Below are 14,195 nucleotides of genomic sequence, written 5' to 3'. Positions count from 1 at the left end.
CCGAAAATGAACACTTCTGCAGGAAGTGCTCCATTGTTTCCTCCAACCCAGCACATTCCCCCCTCGGACATCCTCGGTCTTGCGCCTTGCGACATTTTAAATTACCCCGCACATACAGCTTTCCGTGAAAGGACAGCCACGCAATGTCCCGATATTTAACAGGGATCCGGTCAGATGTGATAAACTGCAGACCTTGCTGCAATCGAGCATCCAGGCCATCCCGCAGCACCAGCGGTGCTGGGAACACCTGCGACCTCACCCTCTCCATCCACACCGCCCTCCTCCCTTCCCTAATATCTTCTACCAACACCCCCCACACCCGCACCAGCTTAAGCAGAAGTTTGTAATAGCCCACCCCCCCACCCGGACCACCCTTCCTCAGCGCTACCACTCTCCCCCCTTGCTGCCAGAGAGACCAATATCTTGGCCACCACCGGAGCACACTCTGTGCCCACCCCGGCGGCTCCGGTCCCACCGCCCTACCCAAATTAAACTGTAAAAATAATGCACTAAAAATAACACCGGATTCAACATACCCACCCCCCTTCCTTCCTCGTCAAATATGTTATGTTCCTCTTCACTGGATTCATCCGGTTCCCCCAGAACATTTGAAAAAAAAACACTGTATAACCTCGTATACCTGCCTTCAGGCAATAAACAAATATAACTGACAAACAAAAAGATGGGAACCAGATGAACCTTAATCAACCGAACTCGTTCCCCCATGGACATTCTCCACCCCTTCCACCAATTTACCCGGTTCTCGGACTTCTCCAGACACCTGTCCCAGTTGTACAAGCCATAATCCCCCAAGTCAAAATATATCCCTAGCACCCTAAGGCGCTCTCCCGGGGCAGGGAACCCCCCCCCCCCCAACTCAAAAATCCTCCCCCGCTCCCCCACCCACAAACTCTGTGATTTCTCCCGGTTCACCCTCGACCCCGTTGCTCTTGCATATTCCCTAATCAAGCCCAACAACTGTACCCCCTCCTGCTGATCTGCCACCCATACTGTGACGTCATCGGCGTACGCCACCACTCTTAACCGACTATCCCCCCCCACCTCTACCCCCTGCAGACCCTGCCCCCCCCTGCTCCACCCGTCTCACAAAGGGGTCAATAGCATAGGCATAGAGCAGCGGACTAAGTGAACACCCCTGCCGTACCCCCGCCCCTACTCCGAACCCCCTCCCCCGCCAGCCATTAACCAAGGGAAAACATTGTGCCTGATGGTACAAAAGCTGTAGCTGCCCTACCCACTCCTTCAGGAATACGTAATGCCACAACACTCTCTATAAAAAACACCATTGTACCCGATCAAACGCCTTCTCCTGGTCCAGGGCTACTAACAGTCTCCCCCCCCCCTCCCTGCTACGCTCGAACCCCTCCCGCACCCAGGCCGCTGCCTCTAGAACCCCCCATCCCTGTACCCCACACGCCTGCGAGGTCGCCAACAGAGGCCCGGACACCTGTCTCATCCTCTGGAATAGCATGCGTGCAAAAACCTTACGATCTGTATTGAGTAACGCGATGGGCCGCCAATTGGCCAATTCCGTAGGGTCCATCCCCTTGCTGAGCAGGACCAGGGCCGACTCCGTCAAAGACTTTGGAAGGGACCCCTCCACGCGGGCCGCCTCCCACACCTGCAACAAAATCGGCCCCAACCGGGCCCGGAAAGCCTGGTAAAACTCAGCCGGCAGGCCGTCCGGCCCCGGCGATGACCGCTTGTGAAGTGCCCCAATGGCCTCCTCCACTTCCCCCAATGTCCAAGGCCGTAATAAGACCTGAAGCTGAGGACCCCAGTTCCCTATCCCCGGGGTACCTGTCACGTAATGTTCCATCCATTCCTCATCTAGCCCCTGGGCAGCAAAACATCCCGAAAAATGAGCCCCCACTGCCCCTAGGATCCCTTCCTTAGACTCCTGCAAAATCCCTCCAGCATCCCTCATCTTTTCCACCACCCTGTGCTCCCGTCGTTCCCTACAACAGGCAAAGGGATCCGGGTTAACTAGCTTCCCGAAGTCCCGTTCGTACACCAAGGAGGCATACCGGTTGTATTGCACTTGCTCCAAGAGGTCCTGCAATTCCCTGATCTCCTCCTCCCGTCCCCCCTGGGAAATCAGCTTATCCCTCCTCTGTTTAACTGCTAGTCCCAACCTCGTCCGCTCCATACCATCCTTCCTGGCCTGCCGTAAGAAAAAACCCCGTGCCCGTCGTTTCACCTCATCCCACCATCCCCCAAGCGACCGAAAGGCTCCCTGCACCGTAACTTGGTCTTCCAAAAACCCCAAAAAACCCTCCCGTATCCTCTCATCTTGCAACCACTTCAGATTCAACCGCCATAACCCCCTTCCCGGCCTATTGGCTGCCCCCCCCCCCCAACCCGGAGGAGGACCATACGATGATCCGAGAAGTCCACATTCATTACCCACAGCCCCCCAGCACACACCCCCCGCCGCACTAAAAACCGATCTATTCTGCTCCTACACTGCCCTCGAAAGAACGTGAACCCCTCCGCCTCCCCACAAAACTCCATATGTGCATCGATCAACCCTGCTTCCCTCATAATCCCTGCCAATCGTACTCTGTCATACCGTACCTGCGCCGATCTACCCCCGCTATCCTGTTTTCGAAGAATGGTATTGAAATCCCCCCCCAAAGAATCTGGCGGGATGTGCAGAGATAGGGCCTGATTTTCCCAAACAAACCCACCCTCTCCTTCTTACTCTGGGGCCCATATATATTCACCACTCTCAAAGCCCTTCCCCCCCAAATCACATCTACTACCAGACATCTTCCCACCCCCAATTCCACCACTCTTTGGATGTTAACCTCCTGGGATTTAAACAGAATCCCGACCCCCCCATACCTTTCCCCCGCTATCCCCCATACCGAGGGTCCCCACCTCCAGGCCCGTTTTGCTCACCGAATCTCTTCCAGCGACCTCAGCCGCGTCTCCTGCAGCAGAAAACAATCAGCCCGCACCCGAGCAAACGTATCATACGCCAGACACTGTGCCTTAGCCGAGGCGATACTCGCTACATTAAGCAAGGCAAACGTCAGAAGAAGCCCTGCCATTGTCAGCCGTAGAAGCCGTCAGCCCCTCGAACCCTCCTTCCTCCACTGTACCACCATCCCCAGACCGCCCCGTTCCCCCCCCCCCCGGATCCAGGGCCACTTGCACACCACCCCCTGCATCCTCAATCCCTCTCCCACGCCCCCATCCCCCCCTTCAAGCTCGCCCCCTCTGCCCCCTTCCATCCTCCTGTTCATCCTCCTCATCACCCCAACCCCTCACCCCCCGTCCCCTTCCCCCTCCCCCCATCCCCCCTCCACAACCTCTCCCAAACCCTCCTCCACTTCCACTCGCTCCCCCCAACTCCTCGGAGGGTCCCGAACCCTACTTTCCGCTCCCTCCGCCTTCCTTTACTCCCCTTCCTCCCATCCTGCCCTCCATCCCCTTCCTTCCCCCTGTCCTCCTCCTCCTTTCCTTCCCCTTCTTCTCCTCCTCCCTCCTGAACCCCCTTCTTCCTACCCCCCACCCGTCCCTCCCGTGCCTTCCCCAACTTCCGTTCCCCTTCCTTTCTCCGCATCTTTTCCTCTTCTGCCTCCTCCCCCAGCACTTGATACCTATTCCCCCCCGACCCCTTCTGCCCCTTCTCCTTCAGTTCCCGACCCCCCCACCTTCCCTACCTTCCCCTTCTTCCGTACCACTTGCACCCAATCCCCCTCCCCCACCTTCCCCTGCCCCCCCTGCCCCCCCTCTGCCTCCGGCCCCTGCCAAACCCCCACCCCTTCCCCGTCCACCCCCCCCATCGCTCTCCTCACTCCCTACCTCCCCCTCCCCATTATGAGATGCCTGTGGACAGTCACTAAATACATGTCCCAGGTTACCACACAGATTGCAGCGAATCAAAATGCAATCCTCTGTGGCATGTCGAATATCCCCACACCTCCCACACTTTAACACAGGACATGACATACTAAAATGTCTGAACGAACCACATTTAAAACATTGTCGTGGCTGTCCTTTATAGAAGCATAGTATTCTATCACGGCCAAGGAAAGCCGCCGAGAGGAGGTGCTGCACTACGTGCCCTACCTGCCACAACCTGACCAGTGCTCCCCATCCCCCTGCCCAAACCCGACTAGGATCCGGCAACTTGGATAACGGGGATCGCAGCTCTGCATACCGTTGCAGCCAATACTCCAAGTCAGCCCTGGACAGGGATTCATTACGTACCAGCAGGGTCACCTGCACCAGGTCCGGCTGACTAATCGGGATAGCCTTAAAACCCCTCCATTCCCCCACCCCCCTCACTCCCTCATACCTTTCCCAAAACTCCTCCAAGCCCCTCTGGGTCAGGAAACGTAAATCATATTCTGGGACATTGACGGGGTGGATGCAGGCATAGAAATCCTCCGGGATAAATCCCAGCCCCATCACCTGCCGCAGAACCAACTCCCGGGATAGCATCGCCCCCTCCCCTACCCACTTCAACTGCACCACATTACGCCTTTTTGGCAGCTGACCAGACCCCCTCCCTGACCCCTCAAAACCCCTGCCCATATTCCCAATTCCACTCTGTCCTCCCTCCCCCTTCCCCTGAACCACTGCTGCAAAAGACCGAGACCCCTGCCCCCAACGCCCCCTCCCCCACCCCCTATACTACTTCCCACCCTACCCCCGCCTCCCCCTTTCTCTCCCACCCCAACCCCATCCCCCCTCCCCTGCCCCCCTTCCATTCCCCCCCTCTCCCCTTATTACAGCCCCTTCCCGTGTCTCTACTACCCGAACATCGTCCCCCACAGCGTCCAGACTTGCCCCCAAAGCGTCCACACTTGTCCCTGTGATAACCAGGGTCCGCTCTGGGGCCGAACTGTCCCTCGTCAGCTGTGCAATGCTGTCAAGTACTGGAGCTTCCAGGCACCCTGCCCCCGAACTCCTTCTGATGTCCAATCCTCGGGGCGGGGCCTCAGACACTCCACTGTTCCCAAAGGCCAGCTCCTCCTGTTCCTTCCTCGGGCTCTCCTGCTCCCTCCTCGGGTTCTCCACCGCCAAGCTCTCCTGGCCTGCTACCTCCGTCTCCATGCCTGGGGACATGTCGCTGGGGTATTGCCTCTCTTCTCCCGGGTCCTCCTCATGGACCCCCGTCAATGCTGAAGGACTCCCAGCCTGCTCTGCACCCAGTGAGGAATCATCCCTCGCCGACTGGTGACCAGTCCGCTCTCCGTGTCCACTGCCCTGAAGGCCTCCATCCTCTGCCTTCCCAGCATCAACCGCTCTCTCCTCCGCGTGTAGTGGGCGAGGATTCTGATGCCCAGTCAACTCCAGCTGCTCAGCAATCCGTCCGGACTCCTCCACCAACAGCAATGACGGCTTCTGCCTTCCGTGGCTCACCTGCACCGTCCCCTCAAGTGGTGCCTCTTCAGCCGCCTGGTCCCCCACGCCATCATCATCTCCAGGTACTGCCACCTCCGCTGTGTAAAGGGCACACTCCATGTTCCCATCTGCTACTTCCAGTATCTGGACTTGCTGTTTTTCCTTCTTACTTGTTCCTTGCTCCCCCACACCGGACTGTGTGGCCAGCTGCCTCATGAAGGATAACGGGGAGGGACTGTGAACCCCTGCCTGCTCCTGCCGGGATCCCAGCCCCCCTGCACCTCCTGGTGTTAGCATAGAGGACATCCGATCCCGGTTACAATAAAGTTCCTGCAGAGGGTTTCCTGAGCCCCTTTTCAACTTTCTCACTAACAGTTCCTTTCTGGCCAGCAGTTTCACTAGCCGCGCCTCTTCTTTCTCATACATCCGCTTATGTTCCTCAGGGGCTAACCTGCACATCGTGTGCGCCATCTTAACTCTTTTCCCCAGCTCGACCACCTCTTTTTCTTCCTTCTTAATGCGCCTCACAATAGCAATTATCCTGCTTGCTGGGTCGTCCGGATCATACCAGCCTTCCACCAAGTCCACCTCATCGTCATCTGAGGATTCGCTCTCCTCACTCTCCCCAGCCTCTGGCCGCCATGCATCCACTACCCGTTCCGGGTCTTCCAAACTCTCCTTCTGAGCCGACTCCAGCGTTCTTCCCCCCTCACCTTCCAGATATTGCGAGGCAGTGGGGGGGCCGCTGCTCACACCTCCGCCCTGGGGTTGCAGTGCCCTTCGATCTACCGGGCTCCTCTCCCTCCTTTCTGGGGGTTTCCCAGCGAGGGAACCACTCCTCCCGGCCCTCAGGTCCCGGGCCCCCGAAGGCCCCAGAGCCTGGGCCTTTCCTGAGGCATGCTCCCCCCGGGCCTGCCGCTTGGTGGGGCAAGGAGCTGGCCTCACTCCCTTCCTCTCTGGAAACTAGCAGAGCTTCCAACCGCACCTCCTCCTCCTTCCAACAACTGCCTTGGAATTCCCTCCCGCGGGAGGTGGTGGAGATGAAAACAGTAACAGAATTCAAAAACGCATGGGATAAACCATAAAGGAATCCTGTTCAGATGGAATGGATCCTCAGAAGCTTAGCAGAGATTGGGTGGCAGAGCTGATGGTGGGAGGTGGGACTAGTGGTTGGGAGGCGGGGCTAGTGCTGGGCAGACTTCTACGGTCTGTGCCCTGAAAATGACAGATACAAATCAAGGTCAGGTATACACATAAAGTAGCACATATGAGTTTATCTTGTTGAGCAGACTGGATGGACCGTGCAGGTCTTTCTCTACCGTCATCTACTATGTTACTTTCCTGCTTATTTTCGAAGGAGAAGGGCGCCCATCTTCCGACACAAATCAGGAGATGGGCGTCTTTCTCCTAAGGTCGCCCAAATCGGCATAATTGAAAGCCAATTTTGGCCGTCCTCAACTGCTTTCCGTCACGGGGATGACCAAAGTTCAAGGGGGCGTGTCAGCAGTGTACCGAAGGTGGGACAGGGGCATGGTGAACAGATGGGCGTCCTCGGACAATAATGGAAAAAAGAAGGGCGTCCCTCACGAGCAATTGGCCGACTTCACTTGGTTCATTTTTTTTCACAACCAAGCATCAAAAAGGTGCCCGAACTGACCAGATGACCACCGGAGAGAATCGGGGATGACCTCCCCTGACTTCCCCAGTGGTCACTAACCACCTTCCACCCCGAAAAAAACAACTTCAAAAGCTTTTGTCTTTTTTTTTTTTTTAAGAGTATGTCCTTTGCTATGCCTCTGTCCTTGTGACGGCAGTTGAGGATGTCCAAAATGTGGATGTTTCTGTGAGAAGGACATCAATGCCTTTGCTATGCCTCTGACACCCTCTTTATTATTTATTTGGATTTTGGATCACAAGTATCAGCAGTGGGATTTGAACCAGCCATCTCTGGATTGCAAGACCAGTGCTTTAACCACTGGGCCACTCCTCCATGCCACTCCCTTGAAATTTGGCCATCCCTGTGGTGGTGGTGGGGGGTAGTATGCCGGTCCCTTGGGGGGGAGGTATGTGTGTGGAGGCATAACGAAGGCGTGGACGTCCTTCTTTCAAACATTTTGGACGTCCTCAACTGCCCCCCACAGGGATGGCCAAATTTCAAGGGATGGCCAAATTTCAAGGGAGTGGAGGAGTGGCTTAGTGGTTAGAGCACTGGTCTTGCAATCTAGAGGTGGCCAGTTCAAATCCCACTGCTACTACTTGTGATCCAAAATCCAAATATTTAAATAAATAAAGAGGGTGTCCGACGCATAGCAAAGGCATGGATGTCCTTCTCACAGAAACATCCACATTTTGGACGTCCTCAACTGCCGTTGCTTCCCCTCCTTAGGAAGGAAATCATGTGCAAATGAGCTAACAGCAAGCAGCTCATTTGCATGCAATTTCCTTCATGCATGTCCGTTCCTTTCCGGATCGGTAAGGGAAGGGCTTTTTCCATTCAGTTAGTGGGACCAGTGCACTACGAATGCTGGCTCCTCCCACAACCAAATGGCTTGGATTTGGTTGTTTCTGAGATGAACGTTCTTGCTTTCCATTATCGCCGAAATCCAGGGACGACCATCTCTAAGGTCGACCTAAATTTTATGATTTGGGGGTCCCCGACCGTATTATCGAAACGAAAGATGGACGCCCATCTTGTTTCGATAATACTGGTTGCCCTGCCCCTTTACAGGGCCGTCCTTAGAGATGGGCGCCCTTAGAGATGGGTGCCCCCGTTCGATTATCCCGCTCCACGTTACTATGTTTCAAAAATACAGGTTTCCCCGCCCCTAGATTTCACCGTTTTGCAAGGAAGTCCAAATCGCAATTTGGAAGTCCCTTTCGAAAATGCCTCTCATTGTACATCTAGATTTTCAAAAGGCATTTCACAAAGTATCTCATGAAAGATTCCAGAGGAAATTGGGAGAGTCATAGGATGGGAGGTAGTGTTCTATTGTGGATTAAAAACTGGTTAAAAGAAAACCAAGGTTAAATGGTCAGTATTCTCAATGGAAAAGGGTAGATAGTGGGGTTCCACAGGGGTCTGTACTGGGACTGCTGCTTTTTATCATATTTATAAATGATCTAGAGATGGGAATAACTAGTGAGGTAATTAAATTTGCTTATGACACAAGCTGTTAAATCGCAAGAGGATTGTTAAAAATTACAAGAGGACCTTACGAGATGAAATTGGGCATCCAAATGGCAGATGACGTTAATGCACATTAGGAAGAACAATCCAAAACATAGTTACCTGATGCTAGGGTCCACCTTCGGGGTCAGCACCCAAGAAAAAGGTCTAGGTATCATTGTAAACAATATGCTGCCTCTGAGTGCCTTCTTTCTATGAATTACCTTTCACCTAGTGATTACCAGGCAGTGACTTTAGAATCAGAGAAGCTAAAGGAGTTTTAAAACTCAGAAGTTTTTTTTTTTTTTGCTTCAAACACATAAATTGTTACCAAGCTGAGTAGCTGTCTCAGAGGGACCTCTCTCTGCTAAGTATATAATGGGATTACGTTATCAGCATGGGCTACTGTTAAGATGGGCCATGAAGTTTTAGCACAGGTGCCATTTTATGCAGTGAGACCTAGTTATTATTAACTGGGGTTATTAGGAAAATAGCCTTTCTTAACGGTAGGTTATCTTGATAACTTTCCACCTATACTGTATGCAGTCTCCCTTGTCTCTGCAGTCATAGAGGATATGAGTTTTTTTTTTTTTTTAAATCACTTTGCTTTGCTTCTGATACACATACTATACAAAAAATGATCCCAAGTGTACTCTAGTACCTCTGTATAACCACTAAGCACAAACTAGAGTTTGCAAGTATGGAAACTTATACTAAGGTATCAGCTTGCTCTCACCCCAAAGTCAAAAAGATGAATTTCTAACACATTGTTAATTTTTTAGGAGGATTCTCAGAGTATTAACTCACCCAAATTGAGACCCAGCAAATAACATTTACAATCTCTATGGGTGGTAGAGCAGCAGTGCTACTAGCTTTCTCTGAGAGACCTCTTTCTATTAAGTGTCTCTTACTAGTGATTAATAGGCTCTAGAATTAGAGCAGCTGAAACAGTTTAAAAACACAAGGGTTTTTGCTTCTGACACATATACAGAGCTACCTAGTTAAGTAGCTGTTGCTGAGAGCTCTATCTATTTATTTTTTTTTTTTTTGCAGCTTTTGCATTTTTCCTCTTCCCAGAGTGGCTCCTATTTGTCTGCCCTCCCTGTTGGCACAATTTAAGTCAAAAATGAATGATAATTAATCTCAAACCAGTCCCTGTTCTGTTTGGTTCATTTAAAGTTCAAACTACTACTACTACTTAACATTTCTAGAGCGCTACTAGGGTTACGCAGCGCTGTACAAATTAAACAAAGAAGGACGGTCCCTGCTCAAAGGAGCTTACAATCTAAAGAACAAAATGTCAAGTTGGGGCAGTCTAGATTTCCTGGGTAGAGGTGTAGTGGTTAGGTGCCGAAGGCGACATTGAAGAGATGGGCTTTAAACAGCGATTTGAAGATGGGCAGGGAGGGGGCCTGGCGTATGGGCTCAAAGAACACAAATACTCTCATTTGTTATATTTTAGCATTCATCCCAAAAAGAAAGCACATCACTAGTGCATGTTGGCCTACCAAAAATTGTTACTGTAATGACTAGATTAAAATAGATTAGAATCAGATAAAAAATAGATGAAAAAATCTATATGTATTTGATAATGAATGACAGGGTGCCATAACCCAGCCTTAATTCAAGGTTTTGCTAGAAATATGGGAAGAGACACTGCCTGAAATTAAATTACATTAATTCCACAAGCTTCTTAGTGACGTCCTACTCCCACTGCTTTCTATCATGCTTTGGAACAGGGGTTCTTAACCCAGTCATCGTACACATCTAGCCAGTCAGGTTTTCAGGATACCCACAGTGAATATGCATGAGATAAATTTGCATACAATGGAGGTTGTGCATGTAAGTCTATCTCATGCGTATTCATTGTGGGTATCCTGAAAACCTGATTGGCTAGACGGGACTGGGTTGAGAACCGCTACTCAAAAACATTCAAAATGCCAAATCCTACTACTACTTATCACTTCTATAGCGCTACAAGGCATACGCAGTGCTGTACATCATACACGAAAAGACAGTCCCTGCTCAAAGAGCTCACAATCTAAATAAGATAGGTAAACAGACAGAACAACTAAGAGGTAAGGGAATTAAAGAGGTGTGGTACAGGACAAGTGAGTAAAGGTTAGGAATCAAAAGCAGTGTCAAAGAGGTGGGCTTTTAGCCTGGACTTGAAAACGGCCAAAGACGGGGCTAGACGTACAGGCTCGGGAAGTCTATTCCAGGCGTGAGGTGCAGTGAGATAAAAGGAATGGAGTCTGGAATTAGCAGTAGAGGAGAAGGGAACAGACAAGAGAGATTTATCTACAGAGCGGAGTATCTGAGGGGGGGGGGGGTGTAGGGAGAGACAAGAGTGGAGAGGTAATGGGGAGCGGCAGAGTGAATGCACTTATAGGTCAGTAAGAGAAGTTTGAATTGAATGCGAAAACGGATAGGGAGCCAGTGAAGTGACTTGAGGAGAGAGCTAATGTGAGCATAGCGACTTTGGCGGAAAATGAGTAGCGCAGCAGAGTTTTGGACTGATTGAAGAGGAGAAAGATGGCTAAATGGGAGGCTGGTGAGAAGCAGGTTGCAGTAATCTAGGCGAGAGGTAATAAGAGTACGGATAAGGGTTCTGGTAGAGTGCTCAGAGATGAAGGTACAGATTTTGCTGATGTTATAGAGAAAGAAACGACAGGTTTTGGCAATCTGCTGAATGTGAGCAGAGAAGGAGAGAGAAGAGTCGAAGATGACCCCCAAGGTTACGAGCTGATGACACAGGGAGAGAGAGGAGAGGTGGGTTTAGGGGGAAAGATGAGAAGCTCGGTTTTGGCCATGTTAAGTTTCAGATGACGTTGAGACATCAGATAGGCAGGCTGAAACATTGGTCTGGATGCTGGTTGAGATTTCGGGGGTAGAGAGGTAGATCTGGGAGTCGTCAGCATAGAGATGGCATTGAAAGCCATGGGATGATATCAGAGAGCCAAGGGAAGAAGTGTAGATGGAGAACAAGAGAGGACCGAGAACAGAACCTTGAGGTACACCGATTGGTAGTGGGATAGAAGTGAAAGAGGATCCACCAGAGTGTACACTAAATGTGCGAAGCGAGAGGTAGGAGGAGAACCAGGAAAGAACAGAGCCCTGGAATCCAAGTGAAGACAGCGTATCAAGGAGTAGGCTGTGATCAACAGTGTCAAAAGCGGCGGATAGATCGAGAAGGGTGAGGATAGAATAGAGACCTTTGGGTTTGGCCAGAAACAGGTTGTTAGAAACTTTTGTAAGTGCAGTTTCAGTTGAATTAAGAGGGTGAAAACCAGATTGGAATTGGTCAAGAACAGCATGAGATGAAAGAAAGTCAAGACAGCGGCGATGAACGTATCTTGTAGAGGAAGGGGAGGAGGGAGAATCATCCCTCTCCTTCCCTTTCTCTTAGCCTTGGGAAGTTTAAATACCCTACAGGGGAACTAATATCCCCCCTCCCAGGGTGACTGAAACATTAAACTTCCTGGGTAGACCAATGGAGTCCACCTTACTGGAACATTCACTAACTGTATGTCCTATGCTCCCCTCCCCCAGCCTCTTCTATCTCCAGACTTAAGGGCTGATAACTCCCCTTCCACTTTGCCCTGCACTGCCTATATGCTGTGGGAGACTTTGAGGCATATTTTCAAAGCACTTAGCCTCCCAAAGTTCCATAGAAACCTATGGAATTTAGCCTCCCAAAGTGCTTTGAAAATATGCCTCATAGTTACATGTACTTCCTCTGTAATGGGCCACTAAAAGTCTCTTCCAATAAAGGAGTGCCACCCCAGGTTTACAAAATCCTGAGTAGTGTAGAAGAGGTAAACTTGAATTGAATGTTTATTCTTTAAAAAATAACTTAAGTCTAGGGGTCACTCAATGAAGTTACATGGTAATAATTTTAAAACGAGTGGGAAGAAATATTTTTTCACTGAACGATACTGAGGTGACATGACTGATTTTGTTCATGCCATTTCATTAATTTCTGTAACTATAAAAGAAAAAAAAGGCTAACGTATATTATTTTAAATTTTTGTCTGTTTCTCATATAGAATTGCCAGGATGATTCGTCAAGAAAGGGGGAATGCCCTACTTGTTGGTGTAGGAGGTACAGGAAAGCAGTCTCTCACTAAATTAGCCACTCATATGTGTGGCTATAAATGCTTTCAAATAGAACTTAGCCGTGGTTATAGTTATGACACTTTTCATGAAGATCTGCGGAAGCTATATAGGATGGCAGGAATTGAAGGCAAAGATATGGTTTTTCTTTTCACTGACACACAGGTATGTAAGTTAAACTAAACTGCATTATCTACTAACTAGCTGTTAAGCCTGTTAAAACGAGCGAGATTTCCAGCTACCCTCCTCGCCGCCGCTCCCTCCCCCCTCCGTGCCGGGCCCCCTGCACTGACCTGACAATGCCTCTCTCCTCCGTGTGAAAGCGCTGCAGGCAGCAGCAGATCGCTTCCACACTGAGGTGAGAGGCGCTGTCAGGTCAGTGCAGGGGGCCCGATACGGAGGAGGGCGGGAGCGGCGGCGAGGATGGGGGGAGGGTGGAGGTTGGTGCACGCGATGTTCGTTTCCAGGCGGCAGCGTCCGACAGTGACTCCGACTCCGTTTCCCTCTCTGTTCCGACCTCTGACGTCATCACGACTTGACGCGAGGGCGGGACAGAAAGGGAAGTCTCTACTGCGCATTTGCAGGTGAGTCAGTCACTTGCCATTTATATGTTTGATAAAAGTTGAACAATTCAAGATGTCTTAAGAACTTACAATTTTCCTCCCGAGCCATTTTTGTTTTGAAAATGTTTCCATTCATTTATTATGTTCTGTTTGTATCATTATGTATGTGATTGATACTTTGTACACTGCATTGGACCCAACTGGGAAAATTAGGGGTTAATAAGACTTTATTAACATTAACATCGTTTATTTCTCTGTCAACATTCAGAATGAGTGAGCCACACGAATGTTTAAAGAAACAGGTTGCAAAACAGGGAAGCCAGGGTTCAAATCCTGCTGTGCCCACTGATTCTCTGTATGACCTTGGGAAAGTCATTTCATTCTTCATTGCTTCAAGTATCATTCTTATTGTGAGCACACTTGGGCAGGAAAATAATTTCGCACCCAATCACAACTTGTTCTGAGTTTGGATTTGGAAAAGGCGAGTAATAAATCTAAAATACAACATCCAATGGTGTTGAGAAATAATGCTCTTTCAGAGTTCAGATATTTGTATTAGTCCCAGTATTACATGATTTAAATTGAATATAATTCAGGATTTAAAAAAATGTACAGATAGTCTTCTTTTATTCATTAAACACCAAGAGCCTGATATTCAGCTAGCAGTTATCAGTGTTTTGCTGACTGCCGCCAGCGTTATACCAGGAAATCCAATGCTGGACCATGTCCGGGCTCCAGCATTGGGTATTAGAATATTGTAGGGTGGCCAATGTAACACCAATGTTTAAAAAGGGTTCCAGAAGTGACCCAGAAAATTAGTGAGGTCCTCGGATCAGCCCCGCCGACGACCCTGGCGGAGCGCCTAGAAGACGATCAAACTTGACTATCTAGAGGAAGTAAAAGTCGTAACAAGGTTTCCGTAGGTGAACCTGCGGAAGGATCATTACTGGAACACGCGCCAGCGAGAG

General features: G+C 50.2%; 1 protein-coding gene across 1 annotated transcript in view; it reads left to right on the top strand.

Annotated features, from left to right (window-relative positions):
* DNAH6 (dynein axonemal heavy chain 6) overlaps positions 1-14,195 on the top strand; it is a 2,906,060-nt gene that overhangs the window by 1,523,686 nt on the left and 1,368,179 nt on the right. The window contains exon 48 of the mRNA XM_030192089.1: positions 12,598-12,829. Coding sequence (XP_030047949.1) covers positions 12,598-12,829 — 232 coding nt within the window. The remainder of the gene's footprint in view (positions 1-12,597; positions 12,830-14,195) is intronic.

This window comes from Microcaecilia unicolor, chromosome 2, assembly GCF_901765095.1.
Source record: "Microcaecilia unicolor chromosome 2, aMicUni1.1, whole genome shotgun sequence".
Classification (NCBI taxonomy): domain Eukaryota; kingdom Metazoa; phylum Chordata; class Amphibia; order Gymnophiona; family Siphonopidae; genus Microcaecilia; species Microcaecilia unicolor.
The sequence above is the reverse complement of the archived record's forward strand: the minus strand, read 5'-3'. Positions and strand labels throughout refer to the sequence as shown.